The following is a 21771-nucleotide window of genomic DNA, read 5'->3' as shown; positions in this document are numbered from 1 at the left end:
TGTTCAAAAAATCTGTCAGACACTTGTGGGGTGTTAATGCCCACTGCACCCCTTGTTACATTCCGTGAGGGTTGTAGTTTCCAAAATGGGGTCACATGTGGGGGAGTTCTGTTCTGGCACCATGGGGGGGGGGGGCTTTGCAAACGGTCACAGCTTTCAATTCCTGCCAAATTTTCTCTCCAAAGCCCAGTGGCGCTCATTCTCTTTATAGCATTGTAGTTCGCCGGTAGAGCACTTTATATACACATTTGGGGTATTTCCTTACTCAGAAGAAATGGGGTTACAAATTTTGGGGGGCATTTTTTTTTTTTTACTATTACCCCTTGTGAAAATGAAAACTTTGGGGGTAACGCCAGCATTTTAGTGAGAAAAAAAAAAATCGAATTTTTCATTTTCATGTCCAACTTTAATGAAAATTTGTCAAACACGTTCCGTGAGGGGTGTAGTTTCTAATATGGGGCTCACATGTGGGTGTTTTTTTTTTTTTGCGTTTGTCAGAACCGCTGTAACTATCAGCTACCCCTGTGCAAATCACCAATTTAGGCCTCAAATGTACATGGCGCTGTCGCTCCTGAGCCTTGTTGTGCGTCCGCAGATCACACTAACAGGCTGGTGTAGACCCCAATATTTCATTTTCATAAGGGGTAAAAGGAGGAAAAGCTCCAAAATTTGCTACGCAATTTCTGCAGAGTACGGAAATACCCCATATGTGGCCCTAAACTGTTGCCGTGAAATACGACAAGGCTCCGAGGTGAGAGAGCGCCATGCGGATTTGAGGCCTAAATTAGGGATTTGCATAGGGGAGGACACAGATGCAAGCGTTGCTCTTGCCTCCACCACCACAAATACCCTATGCCAGAGTTTCCCAAACAAGGTGCCTCCGGCTGTTGCAAAACTTCCAGCATGCCTGGACAGTCAATGGCCGTTCAACAATTGCAACAGCTGGAGTCTGTTTTGGAAAGCATTTTTATTTGGGGGGGGGGGGGGGGGGGGGGGGGGGTAATTGTGTAAGGATGCATATGTAGCATTGGCTGTCTGGGCATGCTGGGAGTTGTAGTTTTGCAACATCTGGAGGGCCACAGTTTGGAGACCACTACACAGTGGTCTCCAAACTGTGGTCCTCCAGATGTTGCAAAACTACAACTCCCAGCATGCCCAGACTGTCTGAACATGCTGGGAGTTGTAGTTTTGCAACTTGTAAGGGGGAGGGCACGTACCTCCATCATCGTGGACGCCGCTGCCGGTGTGAGGTGGATTTTTGCGCCCCGTAGATCCATGCGTCTGCTCCTCCCCAGCTCTCCGAACATTTCCGAAGCTAGAACTGGGGGAGGGCAGAGCAAGGGGAGAGAGAAGTACACGCCCCCTCCCTCATCTCCCCTCCCTGAGCTCGGCTGGACGCAGATCTCTACGGCACGCCCCCTCCCTGAGGACATAGATCTCCACGGCAGGCCCCTCCCTCATCTCCCCGAGCTGAGGACATAGAGCAGTGCTCCCAATGAGCTCTATGTGTAAAGGGGACATACAGCACGGGCTAAAGGGGGACATACTGCACGGGCTAAAGGGGGACATACTGCAGGGGCTAAAGGAGGACATACTGCAGGGGCTAAAGGAGGACATACTGCACGGGCTAAAGGGGGACATACTGCAGGGGCTAAAGGGGGACATACTGCAGGGGCTAAAGGAGGACATACTGCACGGGCTAAAGAGCCCGTACAGTATGTCCCCCTTTACACAGAGCTCATTGGGAGCACTGCTCTATGTCCTGAGGGAGGGGAGATGAGGGAGGGGACCTGCCGTGGAGATTTACGTCCTATGCTCGGGGAGATCTATGTCCTCAGGGAGGGGGCGTGCCGTGGAGATCTGCGTCCAGCCGAGCTCAGGGAGGGGGCGTGTACCTCCTTCCTCCCCTTGCCCCAGCTCTAGCTTCGGAAATGTTCGGAGAGCTGGGGGAGGAGCGGACGCATGGATCTACGGGGGCGCAAAAATCCACCTCACACCGGTCCTCCGGATCTCCACACACCCGGCGATCACGCCGCGCACCCGCCACACATCCGCCGTCCCTGCACACCCGATCGCTGATCGTCTTAATCAAATGTGGTCCCGGGTTGTCGGGCGGGAGTAGTCTCCCGCCTGACACCCCGAAACTTTAGCTAATTAACCCGATCAGCGCTGCGGGAGCACGCATTTAATGAACGCCGCCTATATACGACGGAATGCGCGAAGGGGTTAATTTGGTTAAGTTGAACACTATATGGAGTGACAAAAAAGGCTTTTCTGTTTCTCTTGTTTGTGTTGGCCGTTAATGTCTTCCCTGTTTGTGTTTGGACACATATCCTTGTGTCTCCTGGAATATGAAGTCAGTTCGGTTCTGCCTATGTTTTCTGTTCTGCTGGATGCCCTAGTTAGGATTTCTTCTGAATACCCCATATTTTTAAACCTTTTCATAAGGTCACTAGTTGCTATCTTAAATTTCTTGGGGTTAGTAAAATTCCTTTTTAAATGGCACATTTCACCGAATAGGATGTTATTTAAAACATGTTTCGGATGACATGAGGAAGCCAACAGGACCGAATTAGTTGCGGTTTCTTTTCTAAAGGGGGCAATCTCAATCTGTGTTCCACTGTTGTATGAAGTAGTATCCAAAAAATTTACTGTAGATCCACTAAAGTGGTATGTGAAACCCAGATTGAGATCGTTACTACTAATGTAATGTATGAATTCCCCGAAGCGATCCTCCTCTTCCAAATTATTAGCAGGTAGTCTATAAATCGACCGACCCATTGGTTATCCTCAAAGAAGGGGTTGCTAGGGGTAAAAACAAACTGCTGTTCCCAATAAAACATAAAAAATATTGGCAAAGGAAGGGGAGTATTTTGCCCCCTTGGAAGCTCCCCTGGTCTGAAGGAAGAAATCACCATCAAACATAAAGTAATTATGGTGTAATAAAAATTCAGTGGCCATGACGATGAATTCCTTCAGATCAGGGGAGTAACTGCTAAACCTATCGACACAAAAAACAATCCCTGGTATGGGTCTGTGGATGAAAAAATAAAAGTTATGTCTTTTAAAGGCGAGGGGGAAAACCAAAAATGCAAAAAACTAAAATTGCCTGTCTCCAAAATGGGCTGTGTGTGTTCTTAATGGGCTAAAGAATCAATGTAACATTTGTATGCTCTGTTTTCCGACTACCAGTTCCGTATAATCACTTTAACTCTGTGGGCTATTTGTGTCTCATGTTTTACAGATAATTTTATCCACAAACATTGCCGAGAGTTCTATTACTGTACCAGATGTTAAGTACGGTATGTAGTGGTTTCTTATTGACCTTACTCTTTTGACAAGATGTCGTCTGAGAGCAGATTTTTCTTGCGCATTTCATCAACCACCCCAAACTGTCTGTGTATATTAACACAGATGAGAACACAGGAGGCTAGGTTACAGTGTATGGCTGGTGTACATACAATTAAAGGGGTTCTCTGCAGGACTGCGAATAATATTCAGAGGGCCCCATAGCAAAGTCAGAGATGGGTCCCTCCCCACCACCTTAATAATAGTAAACTAAGGTGACAGCGGCACAGCTATTTTTACTTGTGCAGAAATCAACGCATGGATTTTAGTGTGGTAGTTCAGATCATCTTTACAATAGAAAACCCACATAATAAAGCAAGATAGCAGAAATACACTGACTTGTTTTTCTACACTAAAAAATTAAGTTTCTCTATCGGCTCCGTTGGGGGACACAGACAGTGGGTGTATCTTGCTGTCTCTAGGAGGTGTGACACTATGGTGATAAAAAAAGTTAGCTCCTCCCAGCAGGATATACCCGCCTTCAGGCTCTGAGCCAGTCAGTTTAAGCTTAGTGTCTGAAGGAGGTGGACGTGGTCTCAATTGCTCCAGACCAGGTCTTCTGATTTTTTGTTTTCCTAGTTAGGGACGTGTTAGTTTTTTATTCCTTTTCTTTTCTGTTTTCAGGTGGGGACTCAGGGACTGAGGTTCCTCGTTTCCCCATTGCGAGTAAGGGGGGACAGACATTGCGTATATGCGCTGTTAACCCCCCCCCTCTCCAACGGTCAGCGCTTGGGTGGTACCTCAGGGGTCCGGGTCCCCCTATTTCCCTGCTCGCCTCGCTCGCGCATAGCAGCCAGGCGTGATGCAGGTAACTAAAGCTGACTGAAGACTTCACTGGAGACTCCATTCGGTAAGTTCTTCTGACTGAGGTAAGTACTTCCCCCTTTTTTCTCCATAGGTATGGACTCACAGCCTCTGGAGACCCCCTGTTTTGGCCCACCTTCAGATTTTGGGGCTAGCTTACAGGGGCTGCACTTTATTTTTGGGGGAGCAGTGGCACCTGAAGGGACATCTTATATGGGGCACTTCACCTATGTGTTTGTGTGTGTGTGTGCGCGCGCTTGGTGCGACTACGTCCACAGAGCCTTATTCCTGGCACTTTACTTATGTGTGCGTGTGTGTGTACTTGGTGTTACTTCGTCCACAGCGCCTTATATGCGGCTCTCAGCCGTGGCGCTGTCCCGGGCCGGGTGCTCTCAGCGCAGGCTTACTTTCACTTTGCCAGCAGCGCCTTATACGCGGCTGACAGCCGTGGCGCTGCTATGAGCCGGGCGCTTCAGCGCCGGCTTACTTCTTTTCTCTGGCAGTCTCTGCCGGCTTTTGGCCGCCCGCTCTATTCCCCCGAGCGCACAAGCGGCCGACAGGTGCGCTCAAGACAAGGAGCGGGCGCCATGACAGTTCTCTTCGGCCGGTCGGTAGCTCCGCCCACAGGGCTGGGAGCGATCAGAGGCGCGAATCAGACTCCAATCAGCGCCGTTGGCGCGATTTTCAGTAGGAAGGGGTCAGTTACTTAGTGCCTTGCTTCAGGCATGCCCCTCTCTTCCTATTGGCTGGCCTATTTCACTCTCTCTAGCTGCACAAAGCGAGTTTCCTCACTGCAGCTGACAGGGGACACAGACTAGGGTGAGAAAGTTTTTTTGCCACATTATGTCCGTACCCAGAGCTGTTCCTCCCTCTAAACAGAGACCTGGAACTTCAGTGACTTACTATCTCTGTAAGCACTGTAATACCAAGATGTCTGGCTCTGCCGAGCCCACTTGCCCTGCCTGCTCCACTGCTCCCCCAGACCCCCTGGTACCCCCTGATGCCCCATACGGTCCCGGTGGATTCAGCCGCTCCACCAGCCTGGGTTTCTTCCCTGACCCAGTATATGGCTGACTTGACCCAAGTCTCCCGCTCTGTGGCTGAGGCCTCCCGGGAAGTGGTGTCCGCCTTGAAGGGGTCTTCCCTGCGCAGGACCTCTGGAAGGGCACGCTCCTCGTCTCCACATACTTCACGCTCTCACAAGCGTCCTAGGGGTGCCTCGTCTGACTCTTCAAATGAGTCTTCAGATAGACGTGAGCGTTCCCCTCGTGGGTCCCGCCCCCCCCGGCATCTGGACACACACATCGGTCCTCCAGAGGAAAGTTCTTGGAGTCGCCGCTCTGCCATGCCAGAGACGCGTACCCGGTCAGAGTCGCTCCCCTCCAGGACTGCCTCTACTCATTCTCATTCCCTTGGTGGACGAGGCTTCCGAGCCGGCATCTGACTCAGAGGACCGCCCGGACTCAGTTGCAACGTTGAACTCTTTGGTGATAGCCCTAAGAGACACCTTTCACTTGGAGGACCCAGGATCTTCGGATGTCAATCAAGGAATATCCTTTCATCGTGCTAAGCCAGCACCTCAGAAGTTCAGCTCTCACGCTGACTTTGACGACATTCTGGAAACCGCATGGAAACATCCAGACAAGAGGTTCCCGGGAATCAAGACAATTCAAGACAATTCATATAACTTTAAAAAGGCAAACTTCCCTGGGCTGAGGGCTACACTACAGGACATAGACTGGGGGGAGGTGTTGTCAAATACTGATACAGAAGGTAAATGGGACATCTTTAAATCAACTCTAAATAACTATACAGCTAAATATATACCAAAGGGGAACAAATATAAACGATTAAAACTAAATCCTACATGGCTGACAAATGATGTTAAAAGAGCAATAAACAACAAAAAAATAGCCTTCAAAAAATACAAATCTGATGGGTCAGCGATAACATTTAAACAGTACAAAGAGCTTAATAATATCTGTAAAAATGTAATAAAAACAGCAAAAATTCAAAACGAGAGACAGGTGGCCAAAGAAAGCAAAACTAATCCTAAATATTTTTTTAGATATATAAATGCAAAAAAACCAAGGACAGAGCATGTAGGACCCCTTAATAATGATAATGGGGAGGTTGTCACAGGCGATCAAGAGAAAGCGGAGCTACTGAATGGGTTCTTTAGTTCTGTATACACCATGGAAAAAGGAGCTGACATTGGCCAGGTCAGTGCTGGTAACACATCATGTAATGTACTGAACTGGCTTAATGTAGAGATGGTACAAGGTAAGTTAAGTGATATAAATGTAAGCAAATCTCCAGGGCCAGATGGATTGCACCCAAGAGTTCTTAGAGAGGTAAGTTCAGTAATATCTGTACCCCTGTTCATGATATTTAGAGATTCTCTGGTGTCTGGTATTGTGCCAAGGGACTGGCGCAAGGCGAATGTGGTGCCAATCTTCAAAAAGGTCTCTAGGTCTTCCCCAGGAAACTATAGACCGGTAAGTTTAACGTGCATTGTGGGTAAATTGTTTGAAGGACTTATAAGGGATTACATACAGGAATACATAGGGGATAATTGTATTATAAGTGATAGCCAGCATGGGTTTACTAAGGATAGAAGTTGTGAAACCAATCTAATTTGCTTTTATGAAGAGGTGAGTAGAAGCCTTGACAGAGGAATGGCTGTGGATATAGTGTTTCTGGATTTTGCTAAAGCGTTTGATACTGTCCCTCATAGACGTCTGACAGGTAAGTTAAGGTCTTTGGGTTTGGAAATTTTAGTTTGTAACTGGATTGAACACTGGCTCATGGATCGTACCCAGAGAGTGGTGGTCAATGATTCGTACTCTGATTGGTCCCCGGTTATTAGTGGTATACCCCAAGGTTCAGTACTGGGCCCGCTGTTGTTTAATTTATTTATCAATGATATAGAGGATGGTATTAACAGCTCTGTTTCTATCTTTGCAGATGACACCAAGCTTTGTAGCATGGTACAGTCTATAGAGGATGTGCATAAGTTACAAGATGACTTGGATAGACTAAGTGTCTGGGCATCCACTTGGCAAATGAGGTTCGATGTGGATAAATGTAAAGTTATGCATCTGGGTACTAATAACCTGCATGCATCGTATGTCTTAGGGGGGATTAAACTGGCAGAGTCACTGGTAGAGAAGGATCTGGGTGTACTTGTGGATCACAGACTACAGAATAGCATGCAATGTCAGGCTGCTGCTTCCAAGGCCGGCAGGATATTGTCATGTATCAAAAGAGGCATGGACTCAATGGACAGGGACATAATACTCCCCCTTTATAAAGCATTGGTACGGCCTCACCTGGAATATGCTGTTCAGTTTTGGGCACCTGTCCATAAAAGGGACACTGCGGAGTTGGAAAGGGTGCAGAGACGCGCGACTAAACTAATATGGGGCATGGAACATCTTAGCTATGAGGAGCGATTAAAGGAGTTACAATTGTTTAGTCTTGAGAAGAGACGTTTAAGGGGGGATATGATAAACGTATATAAGTATATTAATGGCCCATACAAAAAATATGGAGAAAAACTGTTCCAGGTTAAACCCCCCCCAAAGGACAAGGGGGCACTCCCTCCGTCTGGAGAAGAAAAAGTTTAGTCTCAAGGGGCGACACGCCTTCTTTACCGTGAGGACTGTGAATTTATGGAACGGTCTACCTCAGGAACTGGTCACAGCAGGAACAATTAACAGCTTTAAAACAGGATTAGATACATTCCTGGAACAAAATAACATTAATGCTTAAGAAGAAATATAAAATCCCATCCCTTCCCCAATATCATGCCACACCCCTACCCCTTAATTCCCTGGTTGAACTTGATGGACATATGTCTTTTTTCGACCGTACTAACTATGTAACGTTATCCATTTGACAAGGTCTTTCTCACTAAGGTGGTTTCCCCTCCCTCAGTGGATCCACCAATTTCCCGGATCTCTAAGGCGACTACACTGCCTCTGGCAGATGATGCTGCCTTCAAGGATCCCACGCACAAGAACGTAGAATCCTTAGCGAAGTTTGCCACTGAAGCTGCTGGCTCTTCTCCTCTTTCCATCTTCGCCTCGACATGGGTGTCCAAGTCCCTGTCGTAGTTGTGCCAAAAGCTCCGTCACGATATCTTAGCGGGATCCCCCCGGAGGATCTATCTGCTTTGGCTCTCCAATGCTCTAAAGCTGGGGATTTTCTGTGCGCAGCTTCCATGCAGGCAGCCCGTTGTTCTGCCTTTGCTGTGGGTCACTTAGCGGCTCTCCTCCGCTCTATGTGGCTTATGGCTTGGAATGCGGATGCCGCTTCCAAAAGATCTCTCACTGAGCTTCCCTTTATGGGTGGCCGTCTTTTTGGCAAACGCCTTGATGAGATTATTTCCGAGGCAACGGGAGGTAAGCGTTCCTTGTTACCTCAAAATAAGGCTCGTCCTACTTCCCAAAGGAAGTCCTTTTTCCTTTCGGTCCTTTGGGACCTCTGGCTCCAACAAGGGGTCTGGGCAGGCCCCCTAGCGGGACAAAAAGGCTCCCTCGTTCCTGGCTCGCCCGTCTTGGAAGTCGGACTCCAACCGGTCCGGCCATTTTGCGCCCAAATCAGGCAACCGCAAGCCCACTTCTGCATGAAGTGAGGCCCCCACCCGCGGTTTCTTCTCGGGTGGGAGGTAGTCTCTTGTTTTTTCGAGACATTTGGACCTCTCACATTCAAGACTCTTGGGTCAGGGACGTGGTGTCCAACGGTTACTGGATCGAATTTGCATCCCTTCTGAGGGATCGCCTTTTTCACTCCCGGGCCCCCCGGTCTCCTCCTCTGGTGAAGCAGTTTCGAGCGGCTCTCCAGTCTCTGCTTCTCCAGGGGGTTATTGTTCCTGTTCCTCCGGGGGAACGGTTTCGGGGTTTCTATTCAAATCTTTTTGTGGTCCCCAAGAAGGACGGTTCTGTGCGTCCAATTTTGGACCTCAAGCGTCTCAACCATCATCTTCTCATGTGCCACTTCCGAATGGAATCTCTCCGTTCGGTGGTGGCGTCCCTGGAACAAGGGGAGTTCCTTTCATCGGTGGACATCAAGGATGCCTACCTCCATGTGCCAATGTTTCTGGGCCATCATCGGTACCTCCACTTTGCGGTTCCGGAGGGGCACTTTCAATTTGTAGCCCTCCCCTTCGGTCTAGCCACAGCTCCTCGGGTCTTTACAAAGGTCCTTGCACCCGTGATGGGCCTGTAACGGTCTAGGGAATCTCGGTGATACCCTATCTGAACGACCTTCTCATCAAGGCTCCAACCAGGGCCCAGACTCTGGAGAATCTGGACATCACTCTCCACACTCTGACTCGCTTCGGGGGGATGGTCAACCAGGACAAGTCAGTCCTCCGTCCTACCCAGTCTCTAATCTTCCTGTGACTTCACTTCGATACGGCCTCTGACGAATTCTTCTTCCGCCGGACAAACGTCTGGCGCTCCGGTCGGGGGTATCAGTCTCCATCCGCACTTGTATGGAAGTCCTGGGTGGGATGGTGGCATCTTTGGAGGCCGTACCTTTTGCCCAGTTTCATTACCACTCCCTTCAACTGGCTATTCTCTCCCGATGGAACAGGTCTCCTCTGTCCCTCGATCGTCAGATTGTTCTCCCTCGCAGGGTCCATCAGTCTCTGCTCTGGTGGCTCCGCTCCCCCCTTCTTCTCCTAGGGCGGTCGTTTCTTCCCCTTCACTTGCAGGTTGTTACAATGGATGCCAGCCTGTCGGGCTGGGGCGGTGTATTCAGGGATTGTACGGTTCAGGGACTCTGGTCACCCCAGGAGACCCTTCTTCCGATAAACTTATTAGAATTACGGGCGATTCTTCTTTGTCTTCTTCATTGGGAGTCCCATCTTCAGTCCCGTCCTGTCCGCGTTCAGTCAGACAATGCCACGGCTGGCGTACATAAATCGTCAGGGCGGCACTTGCAGCTTGGCAGCCATGGCCGAGGTGACTAAGATTCTTTCCTGGGCGGAGAGCAAGGTTCCGGCCATTTCGGCGATTCACATCCCGGTGGTGCTCAACTGGGAAGCGGACTTCCTCAGTCTGTCCTCACCCGACACCGGCGAGTGGTCTCTTCATCCAGAGGTCTTCGCGCAACTCTGCAACCTCTGGGGCATTCCGGACGTGGACCTCTTCGCGTCTCGGCACAATCGGAAGATCCTTCCGTTTGTGTCCAAGTCCCGGGACCCTCAGGCTCTTGCCGTGGACGCCCTAGTGATTCCTTGGGCGGGGTTTCCCCTACCCTATCTGTTCCCTCCTCTTCTGCTCCTTCCCAGGGTGCTGAGGAAGCTCAAGGCAGAGGGCGTCCCCGCCATTCTGGTAGCTCCAGATTGGCTCCGAAGGTCGTGGTACGCCGATGTAGTCAGGCTCCTGGACTACACTCCACTGCGCCTTCCGCTCCGTCCAGACCTGCTCTCTCAGGGTCCTCTTTGCCACCCCAATTTACAGTCGCTGCATTTGACGGCGTGGCGGTTGAGACCGCGGTTTTGAGGGCCCGTGGGTTCTCTTCCCAAGTCATTCGCACCATGCTCAAGGCTCGTAAGCCCTCCTCTGCAAGGATTTACCACCGTACTTGGAAGTCTTATTTTCGTTGGTGTGAAGCACAGGACTTCTCCCCGGTGACCTTCTCTGTTCCCTGTCTTCTCTCCCTTTTTGCAGTTGGGGTTGGAACTGGGATTGTCTCTCAGTTCCCTTAAGGGTCAGGTTTCGGCCTTACTGGTTTTTTTTCCAGCGGCCCCTGGCTTCTAATCGTCATGTCCGGACCTTCCTGCAAGGAATGGCGCACGCTGTTCCTCCTTATCGGTCACCCTCTCCTCCTTGGGACTTGAATTTGGTTCTGAGTGCCCTCCAGGGTGCACCCTTTGAGCCCCTTAGAGAGGTGTCTCTCCGCCTCCTTTCTTGGAAAGTGGCGTTTCTGGTGGCTTTCACCTCCATCTGGAGGGTGTCTGAATTGGCAGCCCTTTCCTGCCAATCTCCGTTTCTGGTGATCCACCAGCACAAGGTTGTTTTCCGGCCATACCCTTCCTTTTTACCTAAGGTGGTCTCGGCCTTTCATCTCAATGAGGATATTGTCCTTCCGTCATTTTGCCCGGCTCCTTCTCATCCTAGGGAGCGCTTGCTGCACAAGCTGGACGTGGTTCGGGCTGTTCGGTCTTATCTCTCCATCACTTCTTTGTTTCGTCAGTGTGATTCCTTTTTTGTCCTTACGTAAGGTTATCGCAAGGGACAACCTGCTTCCAAGGCCACCATTTCTAGGTGGATTCGGTCCGCCATTTCAGAAGCCTATCCCTGTAAGGGGAAGATTCCTCCTTTCAGGGTTGTGGCTCATTCCGTTCTGTTGTGGCATCCTGGGCTCTCCAGAATAGAACCTCGGCCTCGCAGATTTGCAAGTCGGCTACCTGGTCGTCTTTGTACACCTTCTCGAGGTTTTACCGGGTTCATACTTTCGCATCGCCTGATGCTAACCTGGGGCGTAAGGTGTTGCAGGCGGCAGTGGTTCGGCAGTGTGCCTGATTATTTATCTGCCCACCCAAGGGACGGCTTTGGTACGTCCCACTGTCTGTGTCCCCCAATGGAGCAGATAAAGGGAGATTTTTAACACTTACCGTAAAATCTCTTTCTCGAAGGATCCATTGGGGTACACAGCTCCCGCCCTTTTTAGGGTTTTTCCTTGGTTCTCTGTCCGAGGGTGTGTTCGGTTATGTTTATTCTTCTGGTTCGCGGACAGTTTTGGTTTTTTTCCTTGACCTATTGGTCTCCTCCTATTGCTCTGGAACTTAAGCTGATTACCTCAGAGCCTGAAGGCGGATATATCCTGCTGGGAGGAGCTGACTTTTTTTTATCACCATAGTGTCACACCTCCTAGAGACAGCAAAATACACCCACTGTCTGTGTCCCCCAATGGATCCTTCGAGAAAGAGATTTTACGGTAAGTGTTAAAAAATCTCCCTTTTCTTACCCTTAAAATGGTCCAACTTGCCTCTGTGTCCTATGGAAACTGCTATGACTATAGTTTCACCAATAGTTTATTGGTTTTATCATTACATAGGGTAAATGGGTTGTCCGATTAAGTATTTTAATGTCTGAACGTGCTCAGGGTGGCAGAAGGTTTAAAAACACTTACTCCTCTCCTGATCCCTTTCATACAGTAATGTGTCCTGCAGTAGTCTACTTTCATCCTTAAATGTGTCCCCCTGTAGCCATAACCAGCAATGTGTCCCCCTGTAGCCATAACCAGCAATGTGTCCCCCTGTAGCTATTGCCAGCAAACTGTCCCCCCTGTAGCCAGCTATCTGTCCCCCTGTAGTCCCCTTTTAGCCAGTAATAGTCCTCCCTGCAGCCAGTATTATATACTTAGTAAATGAGACCATGAGCTATGCAGTATATGCTTCTAGCAAAATATTCAGACACTCACTGTTAGATGCTTTGCAACTGATTTTTCTTTATTCGATCATTTTCGTAAAAAATTCAGAGCTGTAACATTCGAAGCTTGCAGATGTAATTAGTCGGCATATATCCGACCCAGCAGAGATGGTATTCACTGTTCGTTAGCCAACAGGGTCTGACGCAACATTTCGAGGGAACTTACTTATGCGTACTAGAGCCTGAGTTTCCAGGATATTTGTAGTGGAATGCACACCTATTCTCAATCAGGGATTTCTCTTAAAGGAACATTTACAATTATCTGATACAACAGACTTACAAAAAATGTTACATATAGTGTGCATTTCACAAAATATCGTGGATTACAATATCCATTCATAAATAAGCTTTCAAACTACAGACTTCATTCAAGCCTGTTGGGGAAATCGTTTCCAGGTAAGTTATCCAATATGCTTCAATTTACAGGAGACGCATGCGGTTTAAATTCTCATTCGCTTCAATGTGAATTTGTTCTAAGATTTGCCACCTTAACTCGTTCACATTATGTTGTTTTTCCAAAAAAGGACAGTAGTTTCACTGAATTTAGATGATTGGATCACTGTTTTAGTGTTTATAGCCTTCCTAACGTTATTTTTATGCTCCATTATTCAGATTTTTATTTTTCTGCTGGTTTGTCTTATATAACATATGCCGCAGGGGCATTTGAGCATATAAACGACATTATCAGAATTACATGTAAAAAAGCCTTTGCTAGGAATTTTTTTTGCCACTTTTAGGATGATGAAAGTTTTTTTTAATTAGTTTAGTATGTCTATCATAAGTACTGATATACATTATTCTTTCCATTTTTTCTTTTGTGTCTTCTTTTTTCTTTAATAATTCTGTTCTGTCCATCTGTACTACTTCATTTTCTATTCTTTCTAATTCTCTTTTTGAATATCCTCTGTTTTTAAATTTTTCTGTAATGATATTTTTGTTTCTTTCATATTCATCTTCCTTATTAATAATATGCTTAGCTCTAATATATTGACTTTTAGGCAAACCCTAAAAAATATTAGGATTATGGAAACTATTTTTATGTAGCATATTATTTTTGTCCGTTTTTTTTTAAACAAATAATGTAGTGTCAAAGTTATTGCTTTCATTCCTTTTTTTCTCGATGTCCAGGAATTGTATCTTCTGGACATCGTAAGTAAGAGTGAATTTAATGGTAGGATGTGCCATGTTCAATCTGCACGAAATCGAGGAGAGACTCCTCCTTTCCCTCCCAGAGTATGAAGATGTCGTCCACATAACGTAACCACGTCAGTGGAGTCTCCATGCTACTGGGGGGAAAAGATGAGTCTCTCCTCAAAATCGTGCATAAAAATATTTGCCAGACTTAGGGGGGGACAGAGGACCCCATTGAAGTCCCACCCACTTGAAGAAAAAAATTGGTTATCAAAGCGGAATTTTTTTTTATGCAATACAAAATCCAAGAGGTCCATTATGAAGCTTATCATTTGATTACTTAATTCCTTATTTTTACATAAAACTTCATATATACAGTTTTCACCTTCTGATTGGGGGATATTTGTATACAGGCTTTGAACATCTAGAGTACAAAGAAATTTGTCATTAGTGGCATCTATTTTACTTAAAGATTGTAGAAAATGGGTAGTGTCTTGTAGACAACGTCCTAATTTTTTTCACTTCAGGTTGGAGGAAGTTATCCACAATGATCGCGGGCGGCTTCAACAGGAAGCCCGATCCTGACACGATCGGGTGTCCTGGGGGCTGGTTGCGATCCTTGTGAATGTCCCTTTAAGAGAAATCCCTCGATTGAGAATAGGTGTGCATTCCACTACAAATATCCTGGAATCTCAGGCTCTAGTACGCATGAGTAAGGGGGTTTCCCCCGAAACGTCGCGTCAGACCCTGATGGCTCCTGAACAGTGAATACCATCTCTGCTGGGACGGATACCGTATATGCCGACTAATTAAATCTGCAAGCTTCGAATGTTACAACTCTGAATTTTTAACGAAAATGATCGAATAAAGAAAAATAATTTGCAAAGCATCTTACAGTGAGTGTCTGAATATTTAGCTAGAAGCATATACTGCATAAATAGCTCATGGTCTCATTTACTAAGACTTGCACTTGGGAATTGGTGAATACCCACACCTGAGCACAGCCTAGTAGTCTACACAGGACTTTTTCTCTAGTATTATAAACTTAATGGAAAAAAAAAAGACTTTGATAATGAAAATGAAACTTAGACTTCATTGTTAGGATGCACACTAGATTGCTTGGGATGTGATCGCCTCGACCACCTCTATAAAGAGTCTGAATGGAACAGCAATCAAGCATGCGCCCTGATGCACCATTCAATGACCGGTTTCACTTGAGTGTAATTATGAGCACATTTTTGCCTAAGTTTTATGGATAAAAGTTCCATCTTGACCATGTCTCTGATGACCGCTATTAGACCTCAGGGTCAGGCCAGGACTTACCTTTATCATATGGATTCAAAAATGTGCATGTAATTACGCTCATGCTAAACTGGCCTAACTCATTAAAACTGTCGGAAACAGCTGAGATTGTGCAACTATTACAAGTTATTTGTTCAGTGTTAACCACTACAGTGACTTTGATCCACGTCTTAATCTGATTATATGTGGTATATCCAGTTATAGATTTCTGTCGGACAAAAACACTTGTATGTGATGAAGAGACAAATTACCAAAGCTTGAGGCTTTGCTGGGCATCAAAGACCAACTGTGATCAGAGAAAAGGTACCACTGTATTGTAAGTGACACAATTCAAGGGTGTTTAGTTGACTTGACAGTCATGTATGTAAATTTCCTTTAAGGCCGAGCTGGACGCGTTTCTAAAGGATATTGCTATAGACTTGTACACAAAGACTTTTGGAATGATTCTATACCTGAAAATGTGGTCCCAGCGATGTTGGTATGTTGTCCATTTTAGCATATTTTCTTTCCCTTGTAAATCAGTGCTTTTTCAGCTGAAATTCTCTGTGTAAGTCCCCAACTTGACGGCTTATGTTGATTATGTCCTTCAGAGAAGCCCTTTGGGAAACACCATCTTGCGGGTAAAGGTCCTTGAAATGGGTGAGCCGAGGGCAATGCTTGCTACAGCTCTCTCTCCTCCAAATGTTTCTGACATTGAACGTACCATACTTTTGCTCAAGGAGGTAAGTGTCAGATTATTTTTTTTAAAGGACATAGCTTCACCTGCAAAGGTTCCTTACTCAGTTTTCTAGATAGAATATATGCAAACGCTTTAAAGTATAGAAATTAGATGCTAAAAGGTTTGTCCAAGGTTAAAAGTAAAAGCTTTTGTTTTTATGGTAACTGCTGTTTTTCTGCAACAGACTTTGGTTTCTCTGCTTGTTCTACCTTATATGGATTTTTCAAACCGAACATATACATATACAGTGTTATACAGATATACTGTATACAGATTTATACAGGCTCATACAGTTCTGATTGGTAGGGGTGCGGATACTTAGACTCCTACTGATCGCTGAAAAGAACTGAAGTTCTCAGCTGAGTGCTGACAGTGCAGAGTGGCAGCGAGTTTGTGGAAGTAATAGTTATGCTATTCATAAATTACAGCAAGTAGAGAGATCTGAAGAAATAAAAGCTTAGACTCCAGTATAATGTAATATAAACTTAAAGGGGTACTCTGGCGCTGACATCTTATCCTCTATCCAAAGGATAGGGGATAAGATGCCTGATCGCGGGGTCCCGCCGCTGGGGACCCCCATGACCTTGCACGCAGCACCGTGCTCCAGGTACTGATTTTAGTGGGGTGCTGCGTGCAAGATCACGGGGGTCCCCAGCGGCGGGACCCCCGCGATCAGGCATCTTATCCCCTATCCTTTGGATAGAGGATAAGATGTCTTACCCCTTCCCTAATAAAAGTTAAAATCACCCCCCTTTTCCCATTTAAAAAACTCTGTAAATAAATATAAACATATGTGGTATTGCCGCGTCCGTAAATATCCGAACTATAAAAATATATTGTTAATTAAACCGCACGGTCAATGGCATACACGTAAAAAAAAATCAGGTCCAAAATAGCGTTTTTTGGTCACTTTTTATACCATGAAAAAATGAATAAAAAGTGATCAAAAAGGCCGATGAAAACAAAAATGCGACTGATAAAAACTTCAGTTCACAACGCAAAAAATTAGTCCTGATACATCCCCGTATGCGGAAAAATAAAAAAGTTATAGGGGTCAGAAGATGACCATTTTAAACGTATTCATTTTTGTAAGACAAAATCAAACCTAAATGTCGGGTATCATTTTAATCGTATTGACCTTCAGAATAAAGAGAATGTGTCATTTTTACTGAAAAAATGCACTGCGTAGAAACATAAGCCCCCAAAAGTTACAAAATGGTGTTTTGTTTTTTTTCAATTTTGTAGCACAATGACTTTTTTTTTTTTTTTTTTTTTGTTTGTTTCGCCATAGATTTTAGTGTAAAATAACTGATGTCATTACAAAGTAGAATTGGTGGGGCAAAAAAAAGCCATCATATGGGTCTGTAGGTGCAAAATTGAAAGGGTTATGAAGTGCAAAAACGGAAAAACCCTGAGTCCTTAAGGGGTTTTAGGGCGTGTGACATCACACCCCCACCCCCGTGTGATGTCACGCTCCGCCCCTCAATGCAAGCCTATGGGAGGGGGCGTGACAGCCATCACGCCCCCTCCCGTAGGCTTGAATTGAGGGGCGGAGCGTGACATCACACGGGGGCAGGGACGTGACATCACGCGCCGCCCTCCCTGTAGTCGCCGGTAATCAGTCCCGGAGCAAACACCATGGGGACTGATTACAAACGGGGTGCCGCGTGCAAGATCACGGGGGGTCCCCAGCGGCGGGACTCCCGCGATGAGGCATCTTATCCCCTATCCTTTGGATAGGGAATAAGATGTGTAAGCACAGGAGTACCCCTTTAAGGTTCACAAGGGCTCCTGGTTGGTAGCCATCCATTGGGACTCCAGCCGGCAGCTAATGCTGCCTCCCCATTCTCCGCTGCCATTCTGACCTGTAGTTTTCGGGTGCAGGCATAGGCCACAATCTGCCAACTTCTTTCCGGTGGTGCTGGGGCAGTCCTCAGTTGTGGGGCTACGGGGAGGGTTCTGGAGCCTCCGTGGGGTCGAGCAGTGTGCTCTGGTGGTTACGGCCATATTGGAGGCAGGGCTTAGGTCACGTGGTACGAAGTACAGGAAGTGACAGCTGGAGACCTTGGGAACAGGATGTGACTTCAGACGCAGAGTCTCCCGGGGCAGAGCAGCAGATTCAAAAGAGGTAATCATCTGTCTGCACCTGTGCATATCTTGGTACACTGGACAGATCGCTAAGTGTCTGAGAGAGCTTGCGGGAGGGAGTGTTTGCAGCCTGAGCTCCATGGAGGATTCGGGCAAGTGGGATCATTCAGAGTCATTTTTCTGGAACCCTTCCTTGTTACAGCAGGGGCTATGTGGTGAGTAATTGGCTTTCTATTCTGGAGTATTCTGACATTTAGTTTAGTTAAATCTTTAGGCAGAGGTTCCTGGGAAGGTGTACAAGAAAAGCAAGAATAGAGAGTGTGCAATTTGCAACTCTATTCTGGTGTCAGATTATGACATACCTAATTGTGTACTAATAAGGTAATTGCTATAGAAACCCCAAGGTTATTGTTACAGATGCAGGAAATGGTTAAAAAGCAAATTGAGGATTCCCTTAAAGGGTTGGATAAAGATGAAGGGTTGGTTACAGCTCAATCAGATTCAGGTATAATTTAATTATTGTATTATGCCTATTTTACTGCTTATATTCTTGGTGTTTAACTTTGGTATATATATATATATATATATATATATATATATATATATATATATATATAATATATGCCATGCAGTAGTCTATGGCGGCGTGCAGTGGCGTCCACACTGCTTCCCACTTCCGGGTTGGTGTAACCGGCCAATCACAGCATCAGCTGACGTGTAGCTCACATGGGTCGCGCGACTTTCGCGCATGCGTAGCAGGGTATCAGAGTCCCGTGCACGCATATATAGAAAGGGCATAAGCATGCTGTTGAATACTGATCAAGGCACAGATATAAGTCGGCAAGTGACCTATTTGATATATGACCGCAATATAAGGTCCATAAGAGGTAAAGAATAAAAATATAAGGAAGAAAATAAATATAATGATAATAAAGTGGTATATCCGGTCTTGAACCCACGTCACTCGAATTCAAGCAACTCAGCACAATTTCTCCTAACCCCGTCACTTACATGCTTCTCCACCATCTGGTGTAAAACATCACCTATGGGACAAGATGGTCATGCTATAACGTCATGGGGCCACATATTTCTGTGAGGAGAGTGCTGCACTCGTACATATCAGTCATTCAGTGGGGAAGACAACGACAAGAAAATAAAATAAAATTTATTGGACCATAAGACAATGTCGCGTACAACGAATGAATCTGTGATTGAACGGTACACCAGCCTTATTGGGGAAAAAAATTACATTTGACAAATAAGTGTATCAGTATATTAGAAAAAGATTGTACATACGTATATACAGTATATTAACCCCTTAAGGACAATGGACGTACTCCTGGGCCCCCGTTTCCGAGTCCTTAAGGACCGAGGACGTAGGAGTACGTCTTTTCCATTCCCGGGCCCCCGCCGCTAGCCGGAGGGGAGCCGGTGCCCGATGCCTGCTGAAATCGTTCAGCAGGCATCGCTGCATATAGCTCAGGGGGGTCATTATGTCCCCCCATGTCGGCGATGGTCGCAGATCGCTGGACAATTCAGTCCAGCGATCTCTGGCGATTCCGGGTCAATCGGATCTCCCGTAACCCGTAATCACTGGCTGATCGAGGCAGTCAGAGACGGCCCCGAACAGCCAGAGCCAGCAGGGGTGAGGTGGCATTGGTGCCACCTCACGATCGCCCTGATTCGTCGGCCGGTTTACCGGCCGACCAATCAGGGCGCTTGCTGTGGGTGTCACTCCCGCAACCCGCTCTGCCACTCTTCCGGAGGACGTGAGCGGGTGCGGGAAGAAGACCCCGGGAGCTGGGGACCCCGATCCCCGGCGTCAATGTTGGGATCGGGGCCCCAGGAGCAGCGGCGGCGAGGGACTGACCTGCGCGGCGGCGGCGTGGAGCAGCAGTTCTAGGTGAGTGACAGCCTCCTGCTGTTGCTTAGCAATAGCTCCCAGCATGCAAAAAGGGCATGCTGGGAGCTGTAGTTATGCAACAGCAGGAGGCAGACCACCACAACTCCCAGCATTCCCTTATGGGCATGCTGGGACTTATAGTTTTGCAACAGCTGGAGGCACATTTTTTCTATTGAAAAGTGTACCTTCAGCTGTTGTATAACTACAACTCCCAGCTTGCACAAACAGCTAAAGTGCATGTTGGGAGTTGTAGTGGTGCATCTGCTGGTTGCATAACTACAACTCCCAGCATGCCCGTTGGTTGTCTGTGACTGCTGAGAGTTGTAGTTTTGCAACAACTGAAGGCACACTGAGTTAAGTAGCAAACCAGTGTGTCTCCAGCTGTTGCATACCTACAATCCCCAGCATCCCCAGCCAAAGAAGTATGCCTCCAGCTGTTGCATAACTACAAGACCCAGCATGCCCTTCCGCTGTCCGTACATGCTGGGGGTTGTAGCTTTTGCAACAGCTGAAGGCACACTGGTTGCAAAACACTGAGTTTGTTACCAAACTCGGTGTTTCACAACCAGTGTGCCTTCAACTGTTGCAAAACTACAACTCCCAGCATGCACTGGTCTATCAGTGCATGCTGGGAGTTGTAGTTTTGCAACAGCTGGATATTCCCCCCCCCCCCAAATGTGAATGTACAGGGTACACTCACATGGGGGAAGGTTTACAGTAGGAATCCGGCTGCAAGTTTGAGCTGCGGCAAATTTTCTGCCGCAGCTCAAACTGCCAGCTAGAAACTACTGTGAACCCCCGCCCGTGCGACTGTACCCTAAAAACACTACACTACACTAACAAAAAATAAAAAGTAAAAAACATTACATATACACACACACCCCTACACAGCCCCCCCTCCCCTATAAAAATGAAAAACATCTGTTTCCAAAACGGAGCCTCCAGCTGTTGCAAAACTACAACTCCCAGCATGCACTGATAGACCGTACATGCTGGAAGTTGTAGTTTTGCAACAGCTGAATGTTCCCCCCTCCCCAATGTGAACGTATAGGGTACACTCACATGGGCGGAGGTTTACAGTAAGTATCCGGCTGCAAGTTTGAGCTGCGGCAAATTTTCTGCTGCAGCTCAAACTGCCAGCGAGAAACTACTGTGAACCCCCGCCCGTGCGACTGTACCCTAAAAACACTACACTAACAAAAAAATAAAAAGTAAAAAACACTACATATACACATACCCCTACACAGCCCCCCTCCCCAATAAAAATGATGGTACGCCACTGTTTCCAAAACGGAGCCTCCAGCTGTTGCAAAACAACTACTCCCAGTATTGCCAGATAGCCACTGACTGTCTAGGCATGCTGGGAGTTTTACAACAGATGGAGGCGCCCTGTTTGGGAATCACTGGCGTAGAATACCCCTATGTCCACCCCTATGCAAGTCCCTAATTTAGGCCTCAAATGCGCATGGCGCTCTCACTTTGGAGCCCTGTCGTATTTCAAGGCAACAGTTTAGGGCCACATATGGGGTATCGCCGTACTCGGGAGAAATTGTGTTACAAATTTTGGGCGGTATTTTCTGCTATGCCCCCAAAGCAAAATTTGCTTTCAAAAAGCCAAATGTGACTCCTTCTCTTCTGAGACCTGTAGTGCGCCAGCAGAGCAATTTTCACCCCCATATGGGGTTTTTCTGAATCGGAAGAAATTGGGCTTCAAATTTTGGGGGGTATTTTCTGATATTATCCTTTTTAAAAATGTAAAATTTTTGGGAAACCAAGCATTTTAGGTAAAAAAAATTATGTTTTTTTTACATATGCAAAAGTCGTGAATCACCTGTAGGGTATTAAGGTTCACATTACCCCTTGTTACGTTCCCCGAGGGGTCTAGTTTCCAAAATGGTATGCCATGTGTTTTTCTTTTTCTGTTCTGGCACCACAGGGGCTTCCTAAATGCGGCATGCCCCCAGAGCAAAATTTGCTTTCAAAAAGCCAAATGTGGCTCCTTCTCTTCTGAGACCTGTAGTGCGCCAGCA

At 46.8% G+C, this 21771-nt stretch overlaps 1 protein-coding gene across 2 annotated transcripts in view; it reads left to right on the top strand.

Annotated features, from left to right (window-relative positions):
• Positions 1-21771, top strand: part of TDRD9 (tudor domain containing 9) — a 318925-nt gene that overhangs the window by 182117 nt on the left and 115037 nt on the right. For both annotated transcript variants that reach the window (XM_056545568.1, XM_056545567.1), the window contains exons 12-15: positions 3245-3302; positions 15231-15335; positions 15413-15510; positions 15623-15754. In XM_056545568.1, coding sequence (XP_056401543.1) covers positions 3245-3302; positions 15231-15335; positions 15413-15510; positions 15623-15754 — 393 coding nt within the window. The remainder of the gene's footprint in view (positions 1-3244; positions 3303-15230; positions 15336-15412; positions 15511-15622; positions 15755-21771) is intronic.

Source organism: Hyla sarda, chromosome 11, assembly GCF_029499605.1.
Source record: "Hyla sarda isolate aHylSar1 chromosome 11, aHylSar1.hap1, whole genome shotgun sequence".
Classification (NCBI taxonomy): Eukaryota; Metazoa; Chordata; class Amphibia; order Anura; family Hylidae; genus Hyla; species Hyla sarda.
Note: the sequence above shows the minus strand (reverse complement) of the source record. Positions and strands in the feature narration are given on the sequence as shown.